The sequence below is a fragment of the Ochlerotatus camptorhynchus genome, unplaced genomic scaffold (genome assembly GCF_037179485.1).
Source record: "Ochlerotatus camptorhynchus isolate MF236.1 unplaced genomic scaffold, CSIRO-AGI_Acam_v1.1 ptg000568l, whole genome shotgun sequence".
NCBI classification, from domain to species: domain Eukaryota; kingdom Metazoa; phylum Arthropoda; class Insecta; order Diptera; family Culicidae; genus Ochlerotatus; species Ochlerotatus camptorhynchus.
In genome coordinates, this window is record NW_027041049.1 from 392,024 (window position 1) to 406,497 (window position 14,474).

Genomic DNA, 14,474 nt, shown 5'->3' on the forward strand with positions numbered 1-14,474 from the left:
CGACATGATCAAATAAGAAGCTTCGAAGGGTAAGTCCTTTCAGTCTACTTAATTGTTGGAAAAGTCGAACGATTACCCCTTTTGAATGGACAGCGTCAAACTCCCCTTCAATGCAGGAAATGGTGAGCTTCTCCAGCAACGGAAACTCCATCGTGCAAACCAACAGGAAGTCATCCTTCAGCAGAAACCAAATTTCGAGTTCCACCAATTGTGAGCTAACATGTTGTAGGAAATTTAGCGATTCTTCCGATTTGATCAGCACGTGTAATCTGGTGATGTTCGGCGTAATATCCCGCATGTTCGGAATCAAAGTCAGCAAGTTGTTCTTTAGGTATAGTTCCTCTAGGTTATTCATCGGGGAGAATTTCAAGTCGCCCTGCTCGGATTCGAAAATGCCTTCATCTATTTGAAGGTGCTTCAGCTTGGATGACAGCTCTGCGATTTTAGCAAAATGCATCAATTTAACCTTCCACCAATAATTGTCGTTATTAAAAACGCCTTTGAAAACCGGTTCGAAATTAAGCTTCAGTGATTCCACACTCAGGGAGAAAGAACTGAGGATCTCCAATAACAGGTCGTACTTTTTGAAATAGTTACTGATGTAAACCACCACGTGCTTGTACCGCCGACTGCTGGCAAGCAAGGCTCGATGATACTCATGGTAATCCTTCTCGTAGAATCGATCAGAGTCAATTATCAGCTCGACCGATGCCAAGTCGAACGGCTTCAGCGCAGACCAGCGTTTGCAGACGCGCAGTGCCGATATGCGATCTTCAACTCTCAGATAGAGCAGGATTTTTTCCAGCATCTGGGAATTATTCGGATTGCGCTTAAACACACGGTTCACGTGATTTAATCGAACGAATTCCATTACTTACCTCATCTGGAAGATCATGGACAGTCACTTCGCACGACATTTTGCAAAAATAGTTACTTCCAACAAGTTACTGTTCCGGCAGCAGCAATTTTCGCTATTTTCAATAATGTGCAAAACTTCTCTGTAGGATTGGGCGATCTTGGATCGATCTTTGGAAGATCGATCTTTTTCATCCCGATTTCCGATTTTTCGGATCGATTCTTTGCCCGCGAAGGGATCGAAAAAATCGATCTCTTTTTTTCGATCTTTTCGATCTTCAGAAAAATAGGTAACATCTGAAGGTTTGCGCTACCTCCGCCCTGTGCTCATTGCTCCTTCACGACAACATTTAATTGAATATTATTAAGGAAACAATTTCTTGAGGTACCACCGTACACAAGCGTATTAAAATAAAAATCAAAAGATCGATCCTTTGGTACCGATTTAATCAGTGGATCGATCCTAGAGCCAAATATAAGATCGATCCGTCAAGATCGATCCTTCTCTGAAGATCGCCCAATCCTACTTCTCTGACATGGACATCACTCACTCCAATGACTTGATTACCGAGGTGAAGCAGTCGGTTAAGTTGTGTGAGTAAAACCCCTGTATATATACGATACATGCAATTAGTGACGTCCCTACTCGCGTCACTTTTCAAATAGACCAATGTAACATATCCACCATTTTGAGAAAATCGAAGTTGAAGTTCGACAGATTATTATTTTAACTGTTTAAAAACAATTAATTTTGCAATACTATTATTAATGTAACTTCCTTTATCGAATGGCATTGTTATTTTGTGTGGGAGTGTTTTGATTGTCGAGAATTTTGTGTTTAAAGCCATTGTTTACGTTTGGTTGTTCCGCCTATTTCAATTGTTGGTGTTGCCTCCGTTGCCTCCACTTGAGAACACATTGCCAATGAGAATAACTCAAAGGGAGAGTTATTTTTACTCAGCTCAGAGGTATGCACGCTATTTAAAAACTGCGGAAAATCTCAAAAATCTGCCCGAAAATGAGGGAATTGACGAACATTTTATTCAGTCTAGCAGTAATAACCAAAAGACTGAGTGAATCGAATCTTTACTTTTCTCATATTCGGAATTTTTTCCTGGAAAAACCTGGGAAAACATGCGGCAAATTTATTCATCGCTGACTACACGGCGAATGAGAACGACTCAAATTTGAGTTTAGTTCACTCATAATCGCCAAAAGTGCAGGAACTCAGCGATGAGTAAATTTGTCTCATAGTTTCCTGTGGAAAACCTAAAAAATCTGCCGGAAAATGAGGAAATTAACGAAAATTTTATTCAGTCTCGGAGTAGTACCAATAGACTGAGTGAATCCAATCTTTACTTTTCTCAAATTCGGAAATTTTTCCCTGGAAAATCCTGGAAAAACCTAGGAAAACATGAGGCAAATTAACTCATCGCTGAGTTCCTGCACTTTTATCGATTATGAGTGAACTAAACTCAAATTTCAGTAGTTCTCATTCGCCGTGTACCTGCACTTTGTGATTTATGAGATAACTAAACTCAAATTTGGGTTGTTCTCATTCTTCGTGTACACTCTAAGCTACCGTTATAGCAACAATCAATACGAAACTAACGATTTAAAATTGGCTCACTACTTGACTAGCCTATTGGTCCCAAGTAAACGATTAACGTACCCCATTCTAGTCGAAATTCTAGTACTACTCAATGTTTGTTTTGATTTGCTATGAAAGTTTGACAGATAAAATGAGGGGTTATTGGTTTTTCCTATGTTTCGAGGGGTGAATCGTTTAGCTTGGGACCGAAGATAGTACCAGAGCTGAGCCAAAAAGATGAGCACGCTTCTGCGGGACCTTCTGGTCTTAGAGTTACCTCTATGGTTATAGTTCATGCCTTGTTCAGACCTCGGTTCAGACTACAGAGTTATAACAACAATCAATACGAAACTAACGATTTTAAATTGGCTCACCACTTTAGTAGCCTATTGGTCCCAAGCAAACGATTAACGTACCCTATTCTAGTTGAAATTCTATTACTACACTATGTTTGTTTTGATTCGCTATGAAAGTTTGACAGATAACATCAGGGGTGTGTGGATTCATACAGAACATGCAGGGGTGAGTGAAATAGCTTGGGACTGCTTGGGACCGTTGTTCTGGTACTGAGTGAGCCAAAAATAATAATGATTTTCTTCGGGACCCAGTGGTCTTAGAGTTACCTCTATGGTTATAACACAGACAAACAGACATAACACTCGCAAGTTGATCATCGAACAAGCATTTAACGGTCAATTCAAAAGTATCGTAGTTGGTAGTACCGCCACCTGTGGCGCGCATAGTTAATTCACTTGCGTTTGACGTTTGCACACTACCGCCATCTGTTCAGCGTACTACCAACAATCAATATGAAACTAACGATTTTAAATTGGCTCGCTACTTGACTAGCCTATTGGTCCCAAGCAAACGATTAACGTATCCCATTATAGTCGAAATTCTAGTACTACGCAATGTTTGTTTTGATTTGCTATGAAAGTTTGACAGATAAAATGAGGGGTTATTGGTTTTTCCTATGTTTCGAGGGGTGAATCGATTAGCTTGGGACCGAAGAGAGTACCAGAGCTGAGCCAAAAAGTTGAGCACGTTATTTCGGGACCTTCTAGTCTTAGAGTTACCTCTATGGTACTACCATAGAGGTAACTCTAAGACCACCCGAATAGAAATTTACATTAGCCCAACGTTTGATTTTGATGTCTACATCAGCATCAAAATCAAATGTATGCCTGATGTCAAACATTAGGAAACATTATGATTTAGTTGTATTTAAGCAACGTAACATGGTGTATACATCAGAAATTTTGGAACAAAATTTTGCCATTCTAATGTCGGTCTGACGTCAAAAATTTCAATCTATTGACATTAGAACCAAACGTTTTAAGGATGTTTTCAGATGTACAAAACGTTAGAACTAAACGTTGTTCGGATGTTTTTAAATGTAAACATTTTCTGATGTTTTCTAATGTAGATGTTTCCTGATGTTAGAACTAAACGTTTTTCGGATGTTTTTATATGTAAACGTTTTCTGATGTTTTCTAATGTAGAGGTTTCCTGATGTTAGAATCAAACGTTTTTTGATTGTTTTCGGATGTAAAAAACGTTAGAACTAAACGTTGTTCGGATGTTTTTATATGTAAATGTATTCTGATGTTTTCTAACGTAGATTACTCCCGATGCTGGAACCAAACCTTTTTGGATGTTTTCGGATGTACACAACGTTAGAACTAAACGTTGTTCGGATGTTTTCATTTGTTCTTCGTGTTTGTTGTTCTCTGATGTTTTCAGATGTACAAAACGTTTAAAGTAAACGTTGTTTGAATGTTTTCAAATGTAGATGTTTACTAATGTTTGTAGATATACAAAACACTAGAATCTTACTTTTCAAATGCTTTCAATTATATTTACAACACATTAGAATTAGAAACATGATCGTGTAAACACTACACACGCTTGTTGTTAGATTACATCATAAAAATGCGTACATAACAGTCAATGCTGAAGCTCCCGTTTCCCGCCGTGTAGTGCTGACTCAGGACAAAACAAACTTTGCATGCGGCGAGAGACCGAGGGACAACAATTTACATCGTGATGAACTTTGATTCTAATGTAACGTTAGGTTCTGTTGTCATTGGATGTATTCTGATGTCAAATTTTACATCGTCAAGACGTTTGATTCTGATGTAACGTTTGAGGCTAATGTATTTTTATGTACTTGGACGTCACACTGAAGTCTGAATACATTAAGGTTACAGCAATACACGTTAAAATTTAATGTATTGAAGATGTCTGCTGGTGTTTCCTACATTACAATTTATATTCGGGCACAGGGTCCCGAAGAAAATCATTATTATTTTTGGCTCACTCAGTACCAGAACAACGGTCCCAAGCAGTCCCAAGCTATTTCACTCACCCCTGCATGTTCTGCATGAATCCACACACCCCTGATGTTATCTGTCAAACTTTCATAGCGAATCAAAACAAACATAGTGTAGTAATAGAATTTCAACTAGAATAGGGTACGTTATTCGTTTGCTTGGGACCAATAGGCTACTAAAGTGGTGAGCCAATTTAAAATCGTTAGTTTCGTATTGATTGTTGGTATAAGCACAAACGAAGTGACAGACGGAGCGGCTCGAAAACTTTGGTGACTAACCTGCTATTTCAATTTTTCAGTGTACCACATGGCAACACCACTACTACTGGATTGTACCACATGGCAACACTACTACCATAGAGGTAACTCTAAGACCACTGGGTCCCGAAGAAAATCATTATTATTTTTGGCTCACTCAGTACCAGAACAACGGTCCCAAGCAGTCCCAAGCTATTTCACTCACCCCTGCATGTTCTGCATGAATCCACACACCCCTGATGTTATCTGTCAAACTTTCATAGCGAATCAAAACAAACATAGTGTAGTAATAGAATTTCAATTAGAATAGGGTACGTTAATCGTTTGCTTGGGACCAATAGGCTACTAAAGTGGTGAGCCAATTTAAAATCGTTAGTTTCGTATTGATTGTTGCTACTACTAGATTGAACTAGCATTTTCACCAAATGTACAAGAATGTTTTGGTTCTATCTCTTTCACTCTACTCAAAACTGAAATGCATAAAAAAATGACAAAATGATGCGCACTCTTTGCACACTGTCAAAGAATCATTGTACACAAAATCAACTTTGTTCAAATCAAAACAAAAAAACTAACCCATCTGGTGGATGATGGCACAAGCTTCCAAGAAAATTCTATTACAGTGAACCACATTATTTAAATGGATTTCTTCGCCAGTTAGTCGTCTGTCACTTCGTTTGTGGTACACACAAAGAACAAAAATTGTTCAAATAAAAATATTGTATTTTCAAATTGAAAGTTTCTCAAAACTCGCAGTTTCAACTATGAAAATATATAAATCGAAATTTATGTTTTTGATTTGAAAGTGCTTCTTTCAATTTTGACGTGTAATTTTAAAAGTGCATTTTTTTAAATGAAAAGTTATTCAACTGTCAAAAATACCGACATTTTTCATAGAGCTTTTTGACGTTTAATCGGCGCACACTACTGCACCGTTTAAATCGAACGAGTGCGAGCAAGAGGAAAATAGATTAGTGGGAAAACATACCGTGCATTCATCCATGTGTGCTAGATAGAGAAAGACGATTAAACGTCAAAAAGGTCTATGGCAGCACTGAACCTTCATTTACCGCCTTTTTTACATTTTTAATAGTGCGTTTCAAAATGAGGGATCAGTTTGTTCAATTCCGCCGGAAAAGTAGTGGATCCGGATGGATCAAGTGCGAAAACGTGAGCATCGATTGGTAATGTTATTCTGATTGTGCGACCCTTTTTTATTGAGGACAATGACTAGGATAATGATGAAAAACGGAGAGAAATGGTGACGTTTCATGAAGATTTCGTTCTCTGGCGTGGGTGGAACCTACGTTTCATAAATACTTATAAATAGCTTCCAGTAAATGATTCTCTTAACCCGGTCTCGGTGTTGACCTATATATATGATTATATTCAGGTGATTGGTTAGAAATTTAAGGGAGTAAATTTTCCCCATATGAATGCAAAGTACATACATATCGTCTTTTTCTCCACTAACAGCTCCTCTTCCACTCAATCAAGAAGCTATCAATTATTGCCATGGGTCTGAGCGAGAAGCAAAGCCGCATTTAACTGATCCTGAGCCTGATCCGAACATACGTGGGGCAAAGACAGTCCAATGAAGTTGTCGGCTATGACAAAAAGGCAAACCCTGAGATGGATTTAAGCAAGATGCAAGTGGGACTGTAAGTTAATGTTAATTTAATTAATGAAAATTAGGTGGCTTGTAACCTTTTCGTTTCCGGTTTTATGTAGGCAAAATCCACAGCAGAGATTGAAGATAATGACTGATTCGCACCGTAATTCGATTGCCTAGGATGTTGCTTTCCCTGTTCGGAGAGGAGAGCTACCGAATAATCTGTTCGCATCAGAACACGGAACCATCATGTTGTAATCGCTTTTGACCATAAAATACTACCTCCGGACATTGATGGAAGACCCCGATTCAGAGGAGCAACGGTGAACGAGAAACTGAATGGTGAACCCTTCCCAAAGCTGGTATGAACGATTTCTGTACCAGCGAATACAACGTGCATTGCCGTTGGAATCCACCAGGCTGCCAGTACCTGGTCCACGTTCGAACCGATGGACCCCCGTCCAAAATTGATCGTTCGATCCCCAAGGTAAAGATCGAGAAGGAAGACAGCCACGATGTCAACATCATCGCTATTAGCCTCGAAAACGACTAATAATTATAATTTATTATATATTTTGGAAACAAAAGAAATATATGTGTGACCTTTCAATCAAATTATAAAAACTTTAAATGTAATATTTATTTTAATTTATATTAAAAAAAATTAGTTATTATGTTGAAAATGCATGGTTTTAAATTGAAAATATTTTTTTTTCAGCTTAAAATGGCACATGTTATTTTAACTATGCAGAATTTTCTCGTAAAACCTATGTTTTGAATTAAACGTAATCCACTTTTAATTTCTGCACTACCAAACTTTTTATTTGACAGTACTACAATTATTTTTAATAGCTTAAACTTTTAAAAGAAAGTAGCAGGAAACTTTTGAATTGACAGTTGGATTACTTTCATTTTGAAAGCCAAGCGCTTTCTACCAAAAAGAACCAATGCAAACTTTTAATTCGACGAATGGTTTTTTAAATTTTATTAGCGATTATTTTTTGTGTGTATAAGCGTATTAAAAAAAATCAAAAGATCGATCTATACGAGGATCTATATACTGAAACTGAAATCGAGACTGAAATGTTTCATCAATAGAATAACAACAAACTGCACATCCCTAGTTTTATCTTCAAAAATTTGACAGCCCTGTCTGGTTTTTGACAACCCGCACAGAGAAGGACCGCATGGAAAGTGAACCGTCTACCCCCGTCACGAAAGAAAAAGCCAAAAAATTCTACGCCAAGGCGTATCGTATCGGCAAACAGTTCGAAGAAAAAGCGAATTTCCCCTGTGAAAATTGTCATCCAAAGCGTCGAACTCGGGTGCACAGCTTGCATCGGATCGCATTTGTTTCCCGGAGTTAGAAATCCGCACGCAAGTGAGTGTTTTTCCAGCTGAAAATCCACTTTGAAAATTTGGCTTGTGTGCTAACCTAGCTTTTTGTTTCTGCGTTTTCTTTTTCGTTCTACAGAAGGAGAAGAAGGATGGGTAAGTCGAAAAAGAAGTACGAAAGCAGTAGCAGTTCCAGCTCGTCGGATGCGTCCGACTCGAGCGACAGTACCAGCTCCGAGGATGTGGACGTGAAGAGGAGGAGCAAAAAGAAGAAGAGCAGCAGCAGCGGCCGGAAACACAAGAAGGCTTCGACGAAGACACATGCCAGCTCCGGCACGGAAGCCGATTCGGCCAGTGAGCAGTCGAGTGATGATGCAGTAGCTAAGGCGGCGGCCGTCGCAGCAGCTTCCAAGAAGAAACACAAAAAGAACAAAAAACAGAAGAAATCTAAGAAGCACAAGAAACACAAGGTACGTGCCGAATCGGAAGACGAAAAGCGAGTACATGTGGAAGAAGAGGAAGAAGAAGTGATTGAGGAGGTCGTCCCGGACAGAAGACACCGGACTGCTTCGTTAGATGACTACAGGAAAGATCGGGAGACATATGGACGAAGAGGAGCGGTTCGGGAGGAACGGGAACGATCTCCTGTGGAGAGAGATCGAAATCGAGGCCGAGATCGTTCTGGTGGGAGCAATCAACAGAAGCATCCCTCCTCCAAATGGGACAGCCCGGCCGATGGCGGAGAGTACCGACGAAAGCGGTCACATTCCCCTCGGGAACCGTCGGGTGGAAGCTATAGTAGATCTGGTCATCAGCAGCGCGGAAACTACGATGATTATCGTAAAGCACCGCGTTCACCTCCGCCAAGGGAATCTCCCCCTCCGCCACCTCCGGCTTCGCACGGCCGTGTGGAGTTCGATCGGGGCGGTAGGGGTGTAGGAGGACGTGGAGGACGAGGCGGAGGTCGTTACGAAGATCGTCATCATTCGCCTCCGCCACCACCCCCACCGCATCAGCAGGAAAGACGTTGGGGTGGCGGCGATAGGTTCGAAGACGACCGTGGCCGCGGCGGGGAAGAATTTAGAAAGCCCTCCCCGAGGAGGAGGTTTGAGGGGGAAGAACGCCGGTTCGAGGGCGGACGACGGGGTTCACATCAGTACACTCCGCAGTCCCAACCACGGGAACGGTATGACGATTACGGAAGGTAAGGATGGATGGTTGTTGTGGATATTTTTGACGGAGTAAAACTTTGAAATTCTTTTCAGTCGGGATCGAAATCCGCGGGATCGCTTTCAGCGAAGGGACGAATTCGAAGATCGCGGTCCGCGTCGTCGGAATTCGTCTCCGATGGGAGGAGGTCCTCCGCCTCGGGGTGGACGCGATCGCAGTCCCATGCAGCATCCAGATTTCGGTGGTCGAGGCGACTTTGGTCGCGGTGGTGGCGGTGGGTATCGGGATCGTTTCGATGGCCCTCCGGAGCGCGGTCGTTTCGGTCGCGGCGGTCGTGGTGGTGGTCCATATGATCGTGGTGGTCGCGGCGGTCGTGGTGGTCGTCGGGGGTTTTCCCACGCGGAAGGCGGTGGTTTTCACTCGGATCGAGAGATGAGCGGAGACCATCGTAAACCGCCGGCACCGGGTGGCTGGGGCCGAAGATCGCCTCCGCCCTCTCCGAGGGGATCTGCATCGCGTTCGAGATCCCGTGATCGAAATGGTGGTGGTGGTGCTGGTGGTGCCGGTCGTGGCCGTGGCGGCAAACGTGTCAGTTCGCCGCCGCCGGTGAAGGTGGAACGGGGATCGCATTCCAACAGTCGAAGTCGGAGCCCGGGCCGACAGGTGCCTCCACTGCCGCAGCGTCAGAGGAAGGTTCCCAAGAAGGAGGAGCGGGAAGAGGACGAAGGAGATTATGACTGGGGCGGCAAACGGAAGCAACCCAAACGGGAAGCGGGTAAGTTCAGTTTGTTGCTTGCTTGGGGTGGTCACTCAAGATATGTAATTTTTTTTTTTGCTCCATGTTTGTTCGTGTATTGGGTTTTTTTTTTGCAGCGAGTCAGTACTGTTATTTAAATAGGTAGGGGAAATCACGGCTTCGGCACTTCTTATTGTCGTCAGGGGGCAGTAAAGTAAGTCCTAGATCGCTGAAGCGTGAAGCTGCATCGGTTTTCTAAAAAGTTAACAATCTAAGACTTCATTTATCGCCCTGAAGATAACCATATGAAGGTGATTTTGTTAACCAAGCGAGCGTTTTGCCAGTTATTAATTGAGAGCTTTCAATGCCAACTTCCGAAGAAAACCAAAGAAATTACTTTCAATGGCACTGTCTCCGAACTGACTTACTACATTTACCGCAAACGCAATATCGGGTCGAGTCGTCTGTGCCACGAACGATAAACATCTTACCACTTCCCTGTATGGCCCGTTTCTCATCTTCAGTCTTAGGTCCAGTCTAAAACCTCGAATCCGCTGGAGTAGCTGCCGGGTTCGCCTTTGCCATTCCAAAGCGTCGAACGATTTTCTCAATGTACGCCTGCTGATCCAACGAAAACTTGCCACCGCGTCGGTCTCGCTTGATTCGGATGCCTAGACAATGTGTGGCCAGATCCAAGTCCTTCATCTTGAACCTCCGCATTAAGAACTCTTTCAGCTTCTTCTTTAATCGGCAGTCGTTTGCGAAAATAAGCAGGTCGTCATCATATATTGTCACGAAAAGCATCTTATCTCCGTCCAGGATCCAGTATAGGCAGGTGTCTACTTTGCATTCCACACCCGGCTCGATTGCTTCAAGCCGTATAGTGCCTTCTGCAACTTGCAAGCCTTGCCGTTTGAAATAGCGAAGCTCGCCTTGTAGAAATGCGGTAACCACGTCCATTTGATCCGCATCCAAGTCAAATGTCGTCGCCACCGCCATCAGATACCGAATGGTCGAATACCCGAGCAAAGTTAGAGATCAAATTGAAATCAGAATTTGCTGTTATGATGTAACTTATTTTGAATACTCCATTTGATCTCATTTTGGTTGAAATGAGAATGAAAATGAGAGCAAAATTTTACACTGTTGAATCAAACGGAAAACTAATTCTGCTTTCAATGAAATCAATTTGATTACTGATTTTGCATTCATAATGTTTGACTGAATACGGGCCTGTCGTAAATGGTTAGCATCCATGCTTCTCACGCTGAAAGATTTGAGCTCAAATGTCACCTCGGGCTAGTCACGAATGACCTAAAATGACCTAAATTTTAAACAAGAAATTAACAGAAGAACTTCAAGCTTTGATTTAAAAAGTCTTGACTGCATAATGAAAGCACAATATGATATCAGACTTCTGTCGCGACAATTGAAATCAAAATGAGTTTTCATTATGATAGGAACTGCAAACTTTAATATCGATTTGCTTTCATTTTGTTAACCGACTTTGCTCGGGTACCGTACCATAGGAGAATAGATTTCTTCGTAGTCAACTCCAGGTTTTTGTGAACAGCCCTTAACGACGAGCCGCACCTTATATCGCTCCAGGCTTCCATTTGGTAGATTCGTCATCGTCCACGTCTGGTTTTTACTCAATGACGCCATCTCTTCCTTCATTGCCTCGATCCAGCTCGTCGTAGCTCTGTGGAACGTCCTCCACAAGCATAACAATCGTCGATGAAGCAGATGGTTGAGAAGAGATCACAACCGACCGCTGCTGCGCCTCAACCCATGTTGAATTTCTTCAACTGGTCTTGTTTGTGGCGATGGGAGCGCGTGGTCCCTGCAGGCATCTTCAAAAGCATCACCAGACGTGTCTAACGTACTAATTCCTGCCACTTCTTCTTCTTCTTCGTCATTATTGGTTGTGTTTTCGTCAGGGCGTTCAATAGGTACTACGAACTCTTCCGTGAATAACTCTATGAATTCAACTGCTTGAACATCTTGAACACATCCTGTGCTGACATATTGTGCATATTCGTTGATCGCTACGCGGTATCCTTTCGTGTCCTCGCAATAGCCTTTCGGATCGAATTTCTTACGCTTGACCTTCCGGAATATGGACCATCACGCTTGTACCGAAAACTCTCAGGTGCCGCAAATCAGATCTCTTTCCGGTCCAGATTTCTTCAGGCGTCTAGTGATGTAGTGATCGGTTCACCAAATGTGCCGCCGTTGATAACGCTTCTGCCCAGAATTCTTTCTGCATTCGTGCCTTTTCTGCTCTGGAGTGTACGGGCAGGTCTTCTGATGGCAAATGCCATCCTTCTCCAGCACTTTCCGAAATTCGTCGCAAACATTCTCTCGTCCGTTGGCTGTCCTGAGTATTTTGAGTTTTTTTACCTGTCTGACGTTCTGCCTTTGCTCGGAACAATTTGAATGCATCCAGTGCTTCGCTTTTGGCCTTCAAGAAGTGAACTGCCACTCTCTTGCTAGCATCATCTAGAAATGTGACAAAATGTCTACTACCACCCAAGGAAGAAATCTCTACTGGTCCTCAGAGATCAGAATGTACCAGCTCGAGCAGTTCTGATGCCCTGGAATCACTCTTCAAAAACGGTTTTCGAGATTTTATTTATTTATTTATTTATTTATTATTCTCTTCATCGGACTTTTGTTGTCTAAATGAAGATTGATGGGGAAAAGCCTATTTGGCAAATATTTGCGCGAATAGGCGAAAAAACCCCATGTCCGTCGGAACACTGCTTCCGTTTCTGTATTAGCTGGTACCGCGAAAGGCTCCAGGACTTAGGGCTTCGTATTCTACAGGATCGTCACTCATCTGCACAAGAGGCCTTGAGTTGAGTATGGCTTCCACGTGGATTAGGAGTGTGTTCAATTCTTCGTGTGACAAGTAGCTTTCGTTGAGGATTTCGTAAAGATGCGACTTCATACATTTAACATTCGCCTCCCAAATTCCACCCTGGTGTGGCGCTTTAGGAGGATTGAAACTCCAGGAAATTCCACGTGGCTGACAGAAATCGTTCACACGCTTCTCGAGAATTTGGGACTTCAGAAGTTCAATTAGTTCGGAGTACCACGGAAGTTAGTCCCGTTGTCAGAGAATAGATTCGATGGATTTCTCTGGCAGTATCATGAGGTGTTTTTGATCCTTTGGCAAGTCTGAGTGTCTCAATCGACCACCAACTCTCAGCAACTTCTCTCCGCAGTCGTAAATTGGGTTCAAGTTCCTCAGCTTTCCTTTAACTAACTTTCCCTTCAAGATGCAATCGATTCCATCACGGTACACTACTCGCTGAACTGTAATCACTAATGTCAGCAGGGCTTCGTTGTGTTCGACGTTAGTCAGTCTACCGCTTCTGCGATCGACCTGACGTTTATTCGCTCGACTGTTAAAAACAAATCGATTGATGTAAGCGAAAATCCGTTGTAACTTCCGGAAATTGCTGCATGCCAGAATAGCCTCATACGGTTCATTCAATCGTACTGTCAAAGTTACTATTTGTTCAATGGCTTGATCACCAACAGTTTCTATTTCTTCATCATACTGGTTCACTACAGTTTGGAGAAATTCAGGGCCAGTCCACCAAAGTTTATTCTCGATCAAGTCTTTTGGGAAAACTCCGCGCGAACTAAATCGGCCGGGTTTGCCTTGGTCGACACATACTGCCACGAATCACTCGAAAATAGTTCGCGTATCTTCGTCACTCGATTCCGAACAAACACTGAAGGTTCTGATTTCATTTTCTTCAACCAGCACAACACTATTTTAGAGTCCGACCAAAGCACCACCTTATTGGTGTTAAATGCTAAGGTTTCGCGCACTTTTTTCATTTGCTCCGCCAGCAAAAGAGCTGCACACAATTCCAGCCGCGGTATTGTCATCTCAGTATCCTGCGCTTCCGTCGATTCTTTACGCTGTAACTCCTTGATGGGAGCCACTCGCGACTTTCCGCATACTAGACGCACCTCTGCAATTCCATCGCTCTTTAAGCTTCGTAGGTAGATGCAGCAGCCATAAGCAGTTTTCGACGCATCCGCAAAACCGTGCAACTCGGTTACCGTTGAATCATCTACCGTAACTCGTCGCGCTAACGGCGCCGGTGGTGTAGTGGTAAGCGTGATTACCTCTCACCCCAGCAGGCCTGGGTTCAATCCCAGTCGGCGCCGCCGGGATGTTCTGAGGCATAACATCTCTGATCACGCCTTCCTTCGGATGGGAAGTAAAGCCGTTGGTCCCCGGTTCATGAGTTGATGGGTCGATAGGTAGGGTCCAGGTGTGGGAGCTGCCTTCCTGGCACGTCGGTAGCATTGGTGCTCAGCACGGAAAACAAGATCGACGGAAAAAACAAACCAAAGGAAAAAAAAAAAAAAAAACTCGTCGCGCTATTCTTATGCTACTGATGCTACCAAGTTCCAATCGAAATCTTGTCCAAATCCGGAGCTGATCATCGGGAACAGGTTCATCCCACTCTACGTTCTTGTGCCAAAGTTGCTGCATAACCCTTTTGGCGATCACTACAATCGGTGCCAGTAATCCTAACGGGTCGAACAGCTTGGCCGT

The 14,474-nt window shown here is 42.8% G+C and overlaps 1 protein-coding gene across 1 annotated transcript in view; it reads left to right on the forward strand.

Moving 5' to 3' along the window:
- The first annotated feature begins 7,861 nt into the window (after window positions 1-7,861).
- Window positions 7,862-14,474, forward strand: part of LOC135713551 (serine/arginine repetitive matrix protein 1-like) — a 33,863-nt gene continuing 27,250 nt past the window's right edge. The window contains exons 1-3 of the mRNA XM_065236674.1: window positions 7,862-8,029; window positions 8,123-9,187; window positions 9,249-9,928. Coding sequence (XP_065092746.1) covers window positions 8,136-9,187; window positions 9,249-9,928 — 1,732 coding nt within the window. The 5' untranslated portion in view covers window positions 7,862-8,029; window positions 8,123-8,135. The remainder of the gene's footprint in view (window positions 8,030-8,122; window positions 9,188-9,248; window positions 9,929-14,474) is intronic.